This window comes from Mesoplodon bidens, assembly GCF_964165515.1.
Source record: "Mesoplodon bidens genome assembly, chromosome: 8".
Lineage (NCBI taxonomy): Eukaryota > Metazoa > Chordata > Mammalia > Artiodactyla > Ziphiidae > Mesoplodon > Mesoplodon bidens.
This window is the reverse complement of record NC_138165.1, coordinates 55,532,700-55,550,247: the sequence shown is the minus strand read 5'-3', so window position 1 is coordinate 55,550,247 and position 17,548 is coordinate 55,532,700. Positions and strand designations below refer to the sequence as shown.

Here is a 17,548-nt window from a genome sequence, read left to right as displayed (position 1 = left end):
TTAAGTTTCATTTATCTATAAAGTAAAACTAATAATATTGTGACAAACAACTTCTGGTGTATGAAAAGGAGAGAAAAAAATGAGCATTTCAGAGTAAGTTGTGAGTGCTTATTCCAGCCTCTGAAATATTATGGCTAAGGAGGGGGTAGGCAGTTGCCACAGGAGGTCTGAACCTTGCAGGTCTTAATAGTTTGGGGATCGGAGATACGAAAAGTGGGAAGAAGTTGTTTTAGTAGCCCAAATAAAATGTTAGTATCTAACTACACTGTGAAAGGAAGACAAATAAACAACAAAACAAATAAAGGGGCAAAGCTATTAGATATAAAAAGAAAACTGGCAATCCAAGGAACAGCCAAAGCGAGGGAAGATTAAAAGAAAGAAAAGGAAGGAAGGGAGGGAAGAGTCTCATAAGAAGTAAGAACTCCTTTGAAACTAAGTTTCAGCTTCTTTGCACATTCAGAGGGAGAAAAATATTCATTAAACTATGATTATAAACAAAACAAAACAAAAACCCCTGCACTTGACAACATGTAAAGTGGACTTGCGTTGTACAAAACAGAGGAAATGACTTCTTAAGGTGGGCTATTGAAGTCAAGAACTTTCAAGTTATCAGACTCGTCACCTTTTAATAAGAATATAACACATAGAATCCTTTCAGGCTAGATTTCAGTGTGAATCTGCAAGTGCTCAGTCTAAGGATCTTAGCAAGACTAAATGCACCAGACTTACAGCCTGTCACTTGCTATCATTTATAATGTTTCATAGATGTCATGACAACTTGCCGTAATAATTTATCTTAGGAAGTAAAGTAGAAAAAAAAGGCTTTTGATGATTTCTGCATGCCAGTTTTACTGGGTTGTTTATTGTATACACACTTTTCATATTTCTATTATTATTTATAAAGTATATTATTTGAGGAAATATACAAGTATGTAAATTGAGTGCTAGATACGTTTTAATAAATTCTAAATGTCATTACACCAAGTAATTTGCTGAAAGAATACAGATACAAATGATAAAAGCATATCATTCAGAAATTAATAGAGCGAGCTTAAGTGTTAGTGTAGGTAAAGACTAATTTTTTTGCCATTAAGCTTAGAGTTTTTTTCGGTCAGCAAAGAGATTAGATGATTGTGCTTTGCTGTAGAAACTCCAGTGGGAACACTCAAAACATTTAATCTCCCAACAATATTAACACTGTATTCATTCTCAAGCAAATAAATATGACCTTCTCTGATATTCAGACAGTTCTGGAAGCATTTTAATCTGACAGCCTTGGTTTCCCATGGCAAACTATCCATGTGCTCAGAATGTTCACAGTACCTGTTATGATGACTTCAATTTTGTGAAGTGAACCTATGAAAAGTATGAACAAATGTCCTTAAGGGGTACATTTGGTAAAGCCTTTCAAGGGCTCCCTAAAGGGAAGTGATTATTTTGTTAACACTGATTTAAAATAAAAGTGTTCATAACCAAATCAAGAGAAGACGACTTCTTACTCGTTAGAGGGCTGAGTTTGTTCCTGACAAGAGACTGAAAATGCACATAGAATATGCCTTTTTCTCCTCCTTGATCGATCCTAACTGTAGCCAAAGTTCAATATCCTTCTAATATTTACATATTAAGCCTATTCTGGCAAATTGCTACTTGAAACAGATCAATAGTATAATATATTTAAACTGTGATTGATAACACAGAAAAAGTCAAATGAGAGGGCTTAGGTGTTCATAGAAAATGTGTAGGGGTTTTTTTTTTGTTTGTTTTTGTTTTTGCCTTTACCTGTGATTCAAAGCTCCTTTTATTTTAAAGAGAAGTTTGCCAATTTTTGCAAGTGATTCTAAGATCAGATGAGTGTTGAAGTTAGTTACTTAGATATTTATAAAAAGTACAAACCCATTCTAAAACAATTAATTTAAGCAATCCTATGTTTTAAACATCCACCAAATTCTCAACTAAAAGTCAAAACAATAACTTTGCCCAACTTCTAAAACAGATTATTATGAACTCTGATTAACATAACTTCACACATAAATTTTATTTTTAGCCTGTCTTTATTGTTTCTCCTATATTACTTCAACTTAGATAATAGTTTATTTTAGACAATTTCCTGCACTTTGGATCAACCCATTAGTGACAAAATAATACAAGTTTTTAAAACTTTGTAGCTCATATGGTCAAAGCTCATGTTTTTGCAGAGTAGAAAACTAAGGCATAGAGTTCAGTAGTTGTCCCATAGCCACAGCTGCTTAGTGAATAGTAGGAACAGGAATCAGAAATACACTTCTTCAACTGACAAAATAACTTTAAAGGTCTCTAAGGTTACATTTAATTATAAAAGTCTATGATTTAATCACATAAAGAAGGCTACTAATATATATATCCCTTGACATTCAAGAAGAACCTGCCATGTTAACTTCAGAATTCCCATTTACAAATACTATGGTAAGAACAATTTCCAAAGATCATATTTACCACAAAATGAAACAAAAAGAGTAGATGTATACTTGAATCTCAATGGGAATACTGTATATACAATGGAGTAATATATGAGCTAATGAAAAAAGAAGCTCATGAGGTGTGAGCATGGGGTGGAGGTTTAAATTCAAACCCATACACCTTGTAGTGCCCAGGACTCAAACTCTTGCCCTAGTAAAACTTGACAAATTACTACATGACACGTTTTAATGGACTGTATGAAGGTCACCTATGATTGAATAAGATGCTGACCACTAAATCCACAATTGCCATACAGACATGCAGATTTCTTCAAGTTTGCTTGAATAATTTATATTCTATAATTGAATAATCTATATCCTCATTTTTATTTTAAATCTGTGGTCCGTTTGCCCCAGGTCTTCCCTTCCTCACCCTAAAAGTACAAAATACAGCTAAGTTACCATCCTGCTATTTCCCAAATTTCCATCCAAAAATTATTCAGCCTATTTCTGCCAGTACATTTGCTTTATTTGTGTATTTTCTTTCAGTTCCATGAATTGATTTTTCTAACTTTCTCTTCAATGTGGATACAATATATGCAGTCTGTTCTCAAACTGCACATGCTGACAGTGAAAAGGAACAGTATGTTAAATATAATCCATAAATAACCCACAAACACTAATTTTAGTCAATAGTTTTAACCTCCTTCTCCTCTTAAAGGCAGTGAAGAGCAATTTTATTAATTTGCGATTACCTCACTGTCTCCTGCAGACATTAATGATGAGGAAAATGCCAAATGTTATGAGGAAAAGGTGAATAGAAACAAACAAAAGAGTTCTGTATCTGAAAACTAGGTAATCAATAGTTAAATATAACATAGTTGACTATACACTATTTTATAACACAAACCTCTTGGATATCATGTAAGAAAATGTTTTAGAGTAACCTTATTATATCATGAAACTGAAATATATTTATAAAAGAAAATTATTTAAAAAGAACTGCTAAATATTGAGAAAAATTATCTAAGAAAAATAAGTAGTAGATATAATTTTAGAGCTACCAGCTATTGTATTTTAAAGCAGAAACTATTTTATTTGTTAGCTCTGACGTGTGGGAAAAGAAAATTGACAAGGTCATTCTTTAAAATGGGGAAGAATTTGATGTTCAAAGTTTATAGGCTAGTCAGCTTATATCAGCTAACTGGAATGGTATTTTATTTAGTTTGCATTGCTCTAACAGAAATACCATAGACTAAGTGACTTAAACAACAGGAATTTACTTCTCACAGTTCTGGAGACTGGAGTCCAAGATCAGGATGTCTGCACTTACTTGCTGTAATCTCACACCGCAGAGAGGCAAGCTCTCTGGTCTCTTCTTAGAAGGACACTAATCCCATTATGGAAGCTTGAATGTCATGACCTAATTACCTCCCAAAGGCCCCGCCTCCTAATACCATCACATTAGGGCTCCAACATATGAATCTGGGGGAACACGAACATTCAGTCCAGAGTAAATGGTGTTAAGAGTCCTCATCAAACAGCCATTGTACACAATGTGTAAATCACTTCTGACCAAGTGACTCACTGGAGAAAAGGTGAATCACAGACAATAATGTATTTGAACCATGGCCAACTTAAAAGATGTCTAACTTGGTAAATTTTCAGAATCACCTGTGAAGGTTTATTTTGATATAATTAAATTACTTTAAAAATATTTTAAAAACAAAACATTTAATAACACAACTGAAAACCAAATGAACAACTAAAACAGTTTTTGTTGGTTCACATTCCTTCACTCTTCTGGGCCACTCAACCTAAAACCTAAAATTTTTTATACTTTTTTGTCTTTTTATATCTTTTTATATACTTTTTTTATCTCTTTTCCCTGCTTTGTCCTTTTTTTCTCTTTTTTTGGTCCTTAACAGTTACCTATAATTCTATGCATTTCCCATCCTCCTTAGTGTCTGTCTTCCTTGCTTTTCTGCAAATTTGATGAAGTTAGGATTCTCACTACCATATATAGCAGTGCCTGGCATATGGTAGGCACTAGTGAATATATGTTGAAAGAATGAATGGAATTGAGTATCCATTGTTGTTAGGGTGCAAGCTCTACATTTAGAAGTTACATTTCCTTGTCAACAGTTGAACTCAAATAAGAAGTTGACCTCACATTTGTATGCTCTTCATTTGTATATACCTCAGGCAGAATACAAGGTCTGGTCAAACAAGACCACAAAAGCTTGGTGAGAAATCATATGTCCTGCTCACCTCTGTAGGTTATGCCAGCTCTCCCAGATTATTATTTTTCTCTACCAAGTCCCCTCCAATGGTACAACTGGGCATTAGCTGCCTTAGCTCCATCCTTTTCACTCTACAATTCAACATCACCAGCATAAAAGATGACTGAACCAGAGGTGGTAACTAGGTGATGCCACCGGGATGAATCAAGCACACAGATGATTGTTGTGGTGGTGTTTTTGTTATTTGTTAGTTTTCTTGGTTTGTAGAGTGTTAGCCTTCACAGTTAGCCTATATGTGCAGTATGTTGGCCTGCATGGTATTTTTGTAATGTGATAATTTGGTAATATTTTTAAATTTTGAGATTTAAACAACAACAACAACAACAACAACAAACCTAGATTTCTTGCTTCTCATGAAAAATGACATGTCTGGCACAACCTGTTAACGTTCCTTATGGTAAAAAATAAGTGGAGGTGAGAGGTGTTCTACCACAAGTGGACCATTAGCTCTCTCCGGTTTTATCATACTTTCTGCCACCCCCAAGTAAGTCTAGATACTGAAGTCTAGACTCAGTTGCTACTTACTATCATGTTGAGCCATTGGATTTTATCACACCTGACACACTTTACTATTTATAATTTGCCTCACTCTATTACATAAGTATTTGAATTTGTGAATCTATTTATAAATGAATGAGTTCTATAGATGGAATTACATGAATTAGTTATCTATTGCTGTATAACAAATTAACCCCAAAATTCAGTATCTTAAAACAATAAACATTTATTATCTCACATAGTTTCTATGGATCAGGAATCTGGGAGCCACTCTGTGGGTGGTGCTTGTTTGGAGTCTCTCTTGAAGTTGCTGTAATGCATTGGCTTTGGCTGAGTCAACTGAAATCTTGACTGGGCTGGAGGCTCTGCCTTCAAGGTGGTTCACTCATATGGCTATTGACTAGAGGTCTCAGTTCCTTGCTGTGTGGACTTCTCCACTGGGCTGCTTGTGGGACCTCATAACTTGTCACCTGGCTTTGCCCAGAGTGAGTGACCCAAGAGAGAGAGGGCAAGGAGGAAGGCTCATGCCTTTTATGACCTCATTTCCAAAGTCAAACGCCATCACATTTGCCGTATTTTATTCATTAGAAGTGAGTCACTAAGTCCAGCCTGCACTCCAAGGGAAGGAAGTTAAACTCTACTGCTTGAAAGAAGTTATCATAGGGTTTGTGAAACTTAGATGTAGCAATCTTGGTCTTTGGGTCTTGGACTTGATTGAATCATCAAATAATTGCTTTATTTTAATCTAGGTATTACCAAATACCTACTGCTTTACCTAATTTTAATATTTCAAAGCTCCTTTCAGTTTATTCTGTATATACTATTCCAAGTAAAACTGGGAGCCCCCAGAGAGTTACAAGTTATAATATTTTAAGTTTAAAAAATTGTGAAATGTGTCCAAAGAGATTATTAACTCAATTTTAGGAAAACCACTCCTAAATTTTAGTGAAACACAAACTTTCAGTTACTTATCATCCATCACCTAGGTAGTCTGAGGAGCTGGCATATAACTGGTCATTTCATATTACAATTATTTCTTTGTTCCTGGATGTGCAATTTCAGTATCACTGTAGGCAAATCTCTTCTTAAACATTTATAGCTGTAATCATCAGTAATCCCCTGGATAGTGGTAAGGTTCTCCTTTTTTTACCTTTTTTTATTGTCTTTTTTATATGACTATACTATTTAGCCTCAGCAGGAAGCAGGTCATCATCACACTTTATACCATCCCCAAAGAGAAAGAGTAGAGAGGTTCTGAAAGAAGGGGGAATCTGAAAACAAGGGCAAATTCAGAGACCAGCTAGGGAACTTCAGAAAGTAGAAGTTGCTCTCCTGCTTCTCTATGGTGATGTCCTTTACATTTTAAGCCTTCAAACTGCAGATATATTTTGATATGTCCAGTTAATGTATTGACAGTAGAGGTATTAATAGGTTTCTTTATTTTTTAGTTTTCAGTGTTAATCAAATTATGGTGGCAGGGAGAAGTACAGATACATAACCATTTACTTGTTAAAAGAATTTTAATTCACTCAAGATCCGTTCCCATACGGCACTGATGTCAAATAATATTCACAGCTCTCATCCAATATATGCTTAATGATTTCATCCAAGCTTTCTCTCTTCTATTTTATTAGGAAACAAAATTAACTGACTTTATTTTTTTGCTAAAATGGACTACTCCATTTTTTGAGATTTTGTTCATAACATTGAGTTCTGTAAGTTTAGTACTCATTTCCTACTCATAGCAGGGTCGGTAGCAATCATGTTAGCAGAAATAAATTTTTATAAAGCCTACATTTTTCTATAAGGCAATGATTTTTACAGTATATAAAGTTTGTGATATATATATGTGTATATATTCACTAAAAGTCAATGACATCTCTTGAAATGTTATGACATATTTTTATCATGCTTCCTCTAACTTATTGGGTTCCTTGGCTATATTATTTGCTAGTTTGGGTTGATTTCACAAAGTATGCTGGAATTCAATTTTTGAAAACGTACTGTGGGTATTGACTGGGGATTGTTGCAGTTTACCAAACCACTTTCAGAATTTAAACTCTGCTGTTTTTACTCAGGTGATTTAAAAAATGTAAAAATACACATACAACAAAATTTTCTTGTTAATTTGGTAAAGCTGGGTAATACAAAATAACCTTATTTTCTTATTGCCTTATGAGATAATTGTAAATAAATCCTAGTCTAAAATAACCACTAGTCAGGTATAATCTTTGTGTGTGTGTGTGTTTGTGTGTACATATAAAGAATTTTTGTGGAAGAATAATTTAAATCATTGGTCAATTACACTGTGACCTTGTTTCTTCAACTGTCTGTGTAGATCAATCTATCCTTTATAAGCAGAGATAAGATTTTACCTTATTGTGACAAATACACAAGGTCCTTGCACTTTAGAACATTATAGTAGAACACAGAAAATGATCGCAAAATAATACCAATAATAATAATACCCCAAGAATCAATAACAGTGAAGTTATTATTGCTAATAGCACTAAGTCACTGATCTGGATAATCTTTCAAGTTTGTTTGCTAAGGTTAAAAAAAGAAAAAGAAAAGAAAAACTCTCTTAGAGATGTGCAATTTGAACGTGCTTCTGGTGTTAATGGAGCAGTCTTTTCTAAGCTTTAACAGGTCATAATTAATCAACCCCAATCAATACAATCATTCTAGCTATAGTATCACTGTACTTACCCATGATGGTTAGGGCTGTAGCTTTTGTTAATTCTTCTTTCATTGACTCTATTACTTCTAAATTACCACCATCCAGGTTGCATCTGTTTATGGTTCCATTTCCCGAACTGATCCAATAAAGTTTGTTTTCCACATAGTCTATTGATAGTCCTGTAATTAAATTATACAATTTAAACATAAAGGTAGCCACTTAAATTGTAATATTCACCTAACACTGGGTTTGGGGGAAAAATCAGTTTCAGACTCAGATTTTTGTCTGTAAAAATAAGATCTGGCTAACAGGGAGATATACACACACTGTTTTAACTATCGGTCAAATAATATACTTTTAGAGACACAGTGGTTATCTCTGTTATCATAACAATTTTATGACATTAAGAGGAATGACTGTTCCATTTTACAGATAAGGAAAATAATACCTAGAATAGTTAAGAAATCTATTTGAGGCCACAGCTAGTAAGTGGACATTCCGGAAATTTTAAGAAAGTTTCTGTTTCTAAACTGAGTGTCTGACCTCTTCATTATGCTGCTTTGCCTCAGAAAGTTTTAATGTGTAATATTCATTTGGGATACTTATTAATGATATTTATAATTTCTCCTTTACTTTTAGTAAAAATTACTTTAGAAAGTTATAGATTTAAATTGGTGTTTTCAGTAGTTTTCAAGTAAATCCAAAGGTAGGAGAATTTCAACATTTAGTAATTTCACTGAAGCATGGCAGTGAATTGGGCTCATATAGGAGTTGCCATTGAGAAACAAACCATATAGCAAGTAAGTGAACTAAGCCAATGGCTTAAGACCATTGTCCCTACATGGCACAGTGTGTCACTATAAGTTAGCTTTTTGTAGTTTATGAACAATTACATACATTATAGGGGTGTTCATGGTTTTCAAAGGTATCAGGGCATGTAACTTTTGATTGCCAACGGTATACATCTAATTAATTACAGGCATTCTCAGTAAGCTTATGATCTACATTATAACAGTAACACTGTGGCTCCATGTTGGTCTTCTGTGACCCACAACTACTTATGAAAAAGCACATGTGGGCACATCCTCAGGCATACAGTAAATAAACTGTTTCACAGAATGTAGTGAACAAACTACAAAAAAGTCCCTTCCCTATTAAAAAAAAAAAACTAAAATGAAGAAAAGGAAAGAAAGAAGAAAGGAAGACAAGAAGGAAGAAAGAAGGAAGACAATTGGAGAGAATAATACGAGTTCAAGTACATTGAGAAAGCGATACCATATCCAAAATATTCTCAACTACAGTTAGTCCCAATCCAGAGAGCAAGTAGCAATAATAAAACAAGCCTATACAATATACCAGCTATGTACTGAACTTATTGGTATGTTTTCTTAACAAAATTCTGGGAGGTTCACCAGAAAAATCACAATGCATAAAATTAGACACTGTAGGGATAAAATTTTCAGATTTTTTCTTGATAACCACTGTGGGTAATTGGCTTTAATTGCTATGAAAAAATAATCAAATAAAAACTATCACAGCCATATTCTATGATATAATATTTTCATGGTGAAATCATTCATCATTCAATTTTTTTCCCCTTTTTTTGCGGCACGTGGGCCTCTCACTGCTGTGGCCTCTCCCATTGTGGAGCACAGGCCCTGGACACGCAGGCTCAGTGGCCATGGCCCATGGGCCCAGCTGCTCCGCGGCATGTGGGATCTTCCCGGACTGGGGCACAAACCCATGTCCCCTGCATCGGCAGGCAGACTCTCAACCACTGCGCCACCAGGGAAGCCCCATTATTCAATTTTTTAATGAGAGAAAGTTTGGTTATTCTACAGGTATTTCCTAAGCCACCTCCATCTATCTTTTCTGGTATTAATAAATCCTGGTTTAGACAGCTTAATTTTCAGAAGTGGTCTATTTTACCTTCTACTTTGTTGACCATTTAAATCACATAATTCCATCTTTAAACAGCAATGAAGCATATCTTTACTATAGATTTATGGTACAAAATATAACCCCAAACTTTCTACTGCCAAATTTTCAGCAAGTATCAAATTAATGAATACATTTATGAAAAATTCCCTTTAAGAAAAGTTACCTATCTCCCTGTGTATTCCAAACTTTACCTCTCAATCAAGCCGAACCATCAGAGTGTTATCTGCATTTTTAGAGTGCTAAGTTTTTCTCCCTCTCTGAATCTCTTGCTGAATTGAACTTTGGCATTGTGCCCTTGGTTTAAATGAAAGATGGTATAAGAAGTAGCCATAGGAAACCCACTGTTATACTTGCCAGGATATAGTGTCTGAAATAATATATCACTGTGTGACCTCTTTATATAAGGACCCATGGGAGAAATCTCTTTCAGGACTCAATGCCAGAAAAAGCTTTATGTGGAAAATTGTAACTGATCATATTTCTCTCTTTGCTTTGGCTGCAAAGAAACTGAAGAGTCAGATTTGTGACCCATCTCTGGCAATTGTAAAGGAATTGCATTTATACCACAAACTTCACTTCTGGCTTCAACAGGCTAATCGATTATTTTCCTTCACCTTGATTTTTAAAATCAATATTCTTATCTGTTCCATCTTAGGGAATGTGTTTGTTTAAGTTTCTTCAACTCCTTTTTGTAAGGAGAGGGTATATACTGAATATGCTCAACTCCAGATTAACCCACCATATCAGAATTTTCTCATCTACCTAAAACTCTGCAGTTTCTAGACCCGAACTTAGGTTTTGTAAAGCAGTTATACACAGCAGAGAAGTTGCAGAGTTGGATCAGAGTTCCCCAGTTTTTACTACTGAACATCTTTGTTCCTGGACTGTGCATGCTGAGAGGAAAGAAGCTGTTGTCATTGTGAGCTTTTCACCTTCAGCGTTGAGCATGATGCCTAGAGCAGAGAAGAAAATTTATAAATACTGAATGAAGGCATGGGTTATTTAATTAACTCCACTATGAAAATTATAAGTTGTCTTCAATGCGTTCTGCCTAGTAAAGTTGAATCATCCCATGACAGAATTTTTCTACTATACTACTTATATTCATGTATTATGAAAATAGGGAGGAAAGGCAATGATTCAATAGAGCTACTTGACATGGCTTATATTTTTTTTACATCAATGTTAATACAAAATAGTTTAGAATTATTACTTTTAAGGTTTACAGGAAAAAAATTAAAGTTCCTATTTTAATCTATATATGTATGTGATATGTCACCTAGCCACCTACATATACCTTCTCTCCTGTCAGATATATTAGCTTAACCCCAGAATGCCCTTGAACATGTTTATTTCCAGGTGTATACAAGAGAACTGAAATATTTTAAAAATCCTATTATGAATTCAAGAAACTGATGATATACATTTTAAATTCATAGATGAGCATGTTTAGAAGTATATATTTATAAACTTCATTAATATAAATGTTCTTACATAAGATTTTTAAACTTTGTTATTATGCTTAGGTCTTAATAACATTGAAGAATTAATTGGCATCCATCTATCGGAATAATTTCTGAATCAGATCTCTGTTGTTCTATTTCAAAAGATAAATCATTAAGCAGTAAACTAATAGTGGTTTTGATGCAATTGAAGCTACTCAGTGATTTTAGCATACTAAGTCAAGAGCCATGAGAAAACAGATCAAATATAAGCATGTCTATAAAACTTCCTGGAACCTGTGCAGAGAAATATAATTATGTCTGTACTAGAAGATCCTCAGAACGGGTAACTAAGATTAAAAAATCTTCGAGGGGCCTCCCTGGTGGCGCAGTGGTTGAGAGTCCGCCTGCCAATGCAGGGGATACGGGTTCGTGCCCCAGTCTGGGAGGATCCCATATGCCGCGGAGCGGCTGGGCCCGTGAGCCATGGCCGCTGGGCCTGCGCATCCGGAGCCTGTGCTCCGCAACGGGAGAGGCCGCAACAGTGAGAGGCCCGCATACCGCAAAAAGAAAAAAAAAAAAAAAATCTTCGAAAGGACTGTAAGGTCTGTCTGAAGAATATACCATTAGTAATATAGAGTCATTTCTGCCAGACATATTTATTTTTAAAATCATCTGGAAGATTCCGGAGGAAGATGGCGGAAGAGTAAGACGCGGAGATCACCTTCCTCCCCACAGATACATCAGAAATTCATCTACACGTGGAACAACTCCTACAGAAAACCTACTGAATGCTGACAGAAGACCTCAGACCCCCCAAAAGGCAAGAAACTCCCCACATACCTGGGTAGGGCAAAAGAAAAAAGAATAAACAGAGACAAAAGGATAGGGACAGGACCTGCGCCAGTGGGAGGGAGCTGTGAAGGAGGAAAGGTTTCCACACACTAGAAGCCCCTTCGCGGGCGGAGACTGCGGGTGGCAGAGGGGGAAAGCTTCGGAGTAGCGGAGGAGAGCACAGCAACAGGGGTGCGGAGGGCAAAGCGGAGAGATTCTGGCACAGAGGATCGGTGCCCTCAGGTACACACCAGCCCGAGAGGCTTGTCTGCTCGGCCGCCGGGGCAGGCGGGGCTGGGAGCTGAGACTCGGGCTTCGGTCGGAGCGCAGGGAGAGGACTGGGGTTGGCGTGAACACAGCCTGAAGGGTCTAGTGCGCCACGGCTGGCCCGGAGGGAGTCTGGGGAAAAAGTCTGGAGCTGCCGAAGAGGCAAGAAACTTTTTCTTCCCTTTTGTTTCCTGGTGCACGAGGAGAGGGCATTAAGAGCGATGCTTAAAGAAGCCCCTGAGGGGTTTCCCTGGTGGTGCAGTGGTTGAGAGTCCGCCTGCCGATGTAGGGGACACAGGTTCGTGCCCCGGGCCAGGAAGATCCCACATGCCGCGGAGCAGCTGGGCCCGTGAGCCATGGCCGCTTAGCCTGCGTGTCCAGAACCTGTGCTCTGCAACGGGAGAGGCCACAACAGTGAGAGGCCCGCATATCACACACACACACACACAAAAGGAAGCTCCAGAGACGGGCGCAAGCCGCGGCTGAAGGCGCCGACCCCGGAGATGGCCGTGGGACGCTGGGGCTGCTGCTGCCGCCGCCACAGGGCCTGTGTGCGAGCGCGGGTCACTGTCCAACCCCCCTTCCGGAGAGCCTGTGCAGCCCGCCACTGCCGGGGTGCTGAGACCCAGGGACGGCTTACCCAGGAAGGTGCGCGGAGCGCCTCAGGCTGGTGCAACGTCGCGCTGGCCTCTGCCGCCGCAGGCCCGCCCCGCACTGCGTGCCCCTCCCTCCCCTCGGCCTGGGTGAGCCAGAGCCTCCGAGTCAGCCGCTCCTTTAAACCCATCCTGTCTAAGCGAGGAGCGGGCGCCCTCCGGCGCCTACGCGCAGAGGCGGGGCCGGGTACAGGGCTGAGACCCGGGAGCTGTGAGAGCAGAGAGGAGGCGGGGAAATCTCTCTGTGCAGCCTCGGAGGCAGCGGATTAAAGCTCCATGGTCCACTTGATGTGCCCTGCATCTGTGGAGTGCATGAATGGACAGTGAATCATCCCAAATTGAGGAGGTGGACTTTGAGGACAAGATTTAAGATTTTTTTCCCCTTTTCCTCTTTTTACAACGAATTATCCCAAATTGAGAAGGTGGACTTTGAGAGCAAGATTTTTGATTTTTTTCCCCCTGTTCTCTTTTTGTGAATGTGTATGTGTATGCTTCTGTGTGAGATTTTCTCTGTATAGCTTTGCTTCCACCATAGGTCCCAGGGTTCTATCCGTCCGTTATATATTTTTTTAATAATTACTTTTTTATTTTTAATAATGCTACTATATTTTATACTTTATTCTATTTTACTTTATCTTCTCTCTTTCTTTTTTTCCTACCTTCCCTTCCTCCCTCCCTCTGCCTCTTTCTTTCTTTCTTTCTTTCCTTCTTCCCTCCCTCCCTCCCTCCTGTCTGTCTTTCTTTCTTTCTATCTTTCCTTCCTCCCTCCCTTCTTCCTTTCACTCTTTCTTTTTTTTCCTTCCTCCCTCCCTCCCTCCTTTCTTTCTTTCTTTCTTTCTTTCCGTCCTTCCTCCCTCCCTCCTTCCTTTCTTTCTTTCTTCCTTCCTTCCTTTCTTTCCTTCTTCCTTTCTTTCTCTCTCTCTTTCTTTCTTCTACTAATTCTTTCTTTCTACTTTTTCTCCCTTTTATTCTGAGCCGGGTAGATGAAAGGCTCTTGGTGCTGTAGCCAGGAGTCAGTGCTGAGCCTCTGAAGTGGGAGAGCCAACTTCAGGACACGGATCCACAAGAGACCTCCCAGCTCCACATAATATCAAGTGGCGAAAACCTCCCAGAGATCTCCATCTCAACACCAGCACCCAGCTTCAGTCAACGACCAGCAAGCTACAGTGCTGGTCACCCTATGCCAAGCAACTAGCAAGACAGGAACACAACCCCACCAATTAGAAGAGAGGCTGCTTAAAAACATTATAAGGCCACAGGCACCCCAAAACACACCACCAGACGTGGACCTGTCCACCAGAAAGACAAGATCAAAACTCAACCACCAGAACACAGGCACTAGTCCCCCCCACCAGGAAGCCTACACAACCTACAGAAACAACCTTAGCCACTGGGGACAGACACCAAAAACAATGGGAACTACGAATCTGCAGCCTGCAGAAAGGAGACCACAAACACAGTAAGATAAGCAAAATGAGAAGACAGAAAAACACACAGCAGGTGAAGGAGCAAGATAAAAACCTACCAGACCTAACAAATGAAGAGGTAATAGGCAGTCTACCTGAAAAAGAATTCAGAACAATGATTGTAAAGACGATCCAAGATTCTATTTCCAAGATCCAAAATCTTGGAAATAGAATAGACAAAATGCAAGAAACAGTTAATAAGGACCTAGAAGAACTAAAGATGAATCAAGCATCAATTAAAAACAATAAATGAAATGAAAAATACTTTAGATGGGATCAATAGCAGAATAACTGAGGCAGAAGAACGGATAAGTGAGGTGGAAGATAAAATAGTGGAAATAACTGCTGCAGAGCAAAATAAAGAAAAAAGAATGAAAAGAACAGAGGACAGTCTCAGAGACCTCTGGGACAACATGAAATGCACCAACATTCGAATTATAAGGGTTCCAGAAGAAGAAGAGAAACAGAAAGGGACTGAGAAAATATTTGAAGAGATTATAGTTGAAAACTTCCCTAATATAGGAAAGGAAACAGTTAATCAAGTCCAGGAGGCACAGAGGGTCCCATACAGAATAAATCCAAGGAGAAATACGCCAAGACACATCTTAATCAAACTGTCAAAAATTAAACACAAAGAAATCATATTCAAAGCAGCAAGGGAAAAACAACAAATAACACACAAGGGAATCCCCATCAGGATAACAGCTGATCTCTCAGCAGAAACTCTACAAGCCAGAAGGGAGTGGCAGAACATAATTAAAGTGATGAAGGAGGGAAACCTGCAACCAAGATTACTCTACCCAGCAAGGATCTCATTCAGATTTGATGGAGAAATTAAAACCTTTACAGACAAGCAAAAGCTGAGAGAGCTCAGCACCACCAAACCAGCTTTACAACAAATGCTAAAGGAACTTCTCTAGGCAAGAAACACAACAGAAGGAAAAGACCCACAATAACGAACCCAAAACAATTAAGGAAATGGGAATAGGAACATACATATCGATAATTACCTTAAATGTAAATGGACTAAGTGCTCCTACCAAAAGACACAGATTGGCTGAATGGATACAAAAACAAGACCCATATATATGCTGTCTAAAAGAGACCCACTTCAGACCTAGAGACACATACACATTGAAAGTAAGGGGATGGAAAAAGATATTCCATGCAAATGGAAATCAAAAGAAAGCTGGAGTAGCAATTCTTATATCAGACAAAATAGACTTTAAAATAAAGACTATTAGAAGAGACAAAGAAGGACACTACATAATGAAAAAGGGATCGATCCAAGAAGAAGATATAACAATTGTAAATATTTATGCACCCAACATAGGAGCACCTCAATACATAAGGCAAATACTAACAGCCATAAAAGGGGAAATCGACAGTAACACACTCATAGTAGGGGACTTTAACACCCCACTTTCACCAATGGACAGATCTTCCAAAATGAAAATAAATAAGGAAACACAAGCTTTAAATGATACATTAAACAAGATGGACTTAATTGATATTTATAGGACATTCCATCCAAAAACAACAGAATACACATTTTTCTCAAGTGCTCATGGAACATTCTCCAGGATAGATCATATCTTGGATCACAAATCAAGCCTGGGCAAATTTAAGAAAACTGAAATTGTATCAAGTATCTTTTCCAACCACAATGCTATGAGACTAGACATCAATTAAAGGAAAAGATCTGTAAAAAATACAAACACATGGAGGCTAAACAATACACTACTTAATAACGAAGTGATCACTGAAGAAATCAAAGAGGAAATTAAAAAATACCTAGAAACAAATGACAATGGAGACACGACGACCCAAAACCTATGGGACGCAGCAAAAGCAGTTCTAAGGGGGAAGTTTCTAGCAATACAATCCCACCTTAAGAAACAGGAAACATTTCGAGTAAACAACCTGACCCTGCACCTAAAGCAATTAGAGAAAGAAGAACAAAAAACCCCCAAAGTTAGCAGAAGGAAAGAAATCATAAAGATCAGATCCGAAATAAATGAAAAAGAAATGAAGGAAATGATAGCAAAGATCAATAAAACTAAAAGCTGGTTCTTTGAGAAGATAAACAAAATTGATAAACCATTAGCCAGACTCATCAAGGAGAAAAGGGAGAAGACACAAATCAATAGAATTAGAAATGAAAAAGGAGAAGTAACAACTGACACTGCAGAAATACAAAAGATCATGAGAGATTACTACAAGCAACTATATGCCAATAAAATGGACAACCTGGAAGAAATGGACAAATTCTTAGAAATGCACAACCTGCCAAGACTGACTCAGGAAGAAATAGAAAATATGAATAGACCAATCACAAGCACTGAAATTGAAACTGTGATTAAAAATCTTCCAACAAACAAAAGCCCAGGACAAGATGGCTTCACAGGTGAATTCTATCAAACATTTAGAGACGAGCTAACACCTATCCTTCTCAAACTCTTCCAAAATATAGCAGAGGAAGGAACATTCCCAAACTCATTCTATGAGGCCACCATCACCCTGATACCAAAACCAGGCAAGGATGTCACAAAGAAAGAAAACTACAGGCCAATATCACTGATGAACATAGATGCAAAAATCCTCAACAAACTACTAGCAAACACAATCCAACAGCACATTAAAAGGATCATACACCATGATCAAGTGGGGTTTATTCCAGGAATGCAAGGATTCTTCAACATATGCAAATCAATCAATGTGATACACCATATTAACAAATTGAAGGAGAAAAACCATATGATCATCTCAATAGATGCAGAGAAAGCTTTCGACAAAATTCAACACCCATTTATGATAAAAACCCTGCAGAAAGTAGGCATAGAGGGAACTTTCCTCAACATAATAAAGGCCATATATGACAAACCCACAGCAAACATCGTCCTCAATGGTGAAAAACTGAAACCATTTCCACTAAGATCAGGAACAAGACAAGGCTGCCCACTCTCACCACTCTTATTCAACTTAGTTTTGGAAGTTTTAGCCACAGCAATCAGAGAAGAAAAGGAAAT

The 17,548-nt window shown here is 37.8% G+C and overlaps 1 protein-coding gene across 1 annotated transcript in view; it reads right to left on the bottom strand.

Moving 5' to 3' along the window:
• Positions 1–17,548, bottom strand: part of LRP1B (LDL receptor related protein 1B) — a gene marked incomplete at its 3' end in the record, with an annotated part of 2,330,707 nt that overhangs the window by 578,477 nt on the left and 1,734,682 nt on the right. The window contains exon 53 of the mRNA XM_081243013.1: positions 7,946–8,095. Coding sequence (XP_081099139.1) covers positions 7,946–8,095 — 150 coding nt within the window. The remainder of the gene's footprint in view (positions 1–7,945; positions 8,096–17,548) is intronic.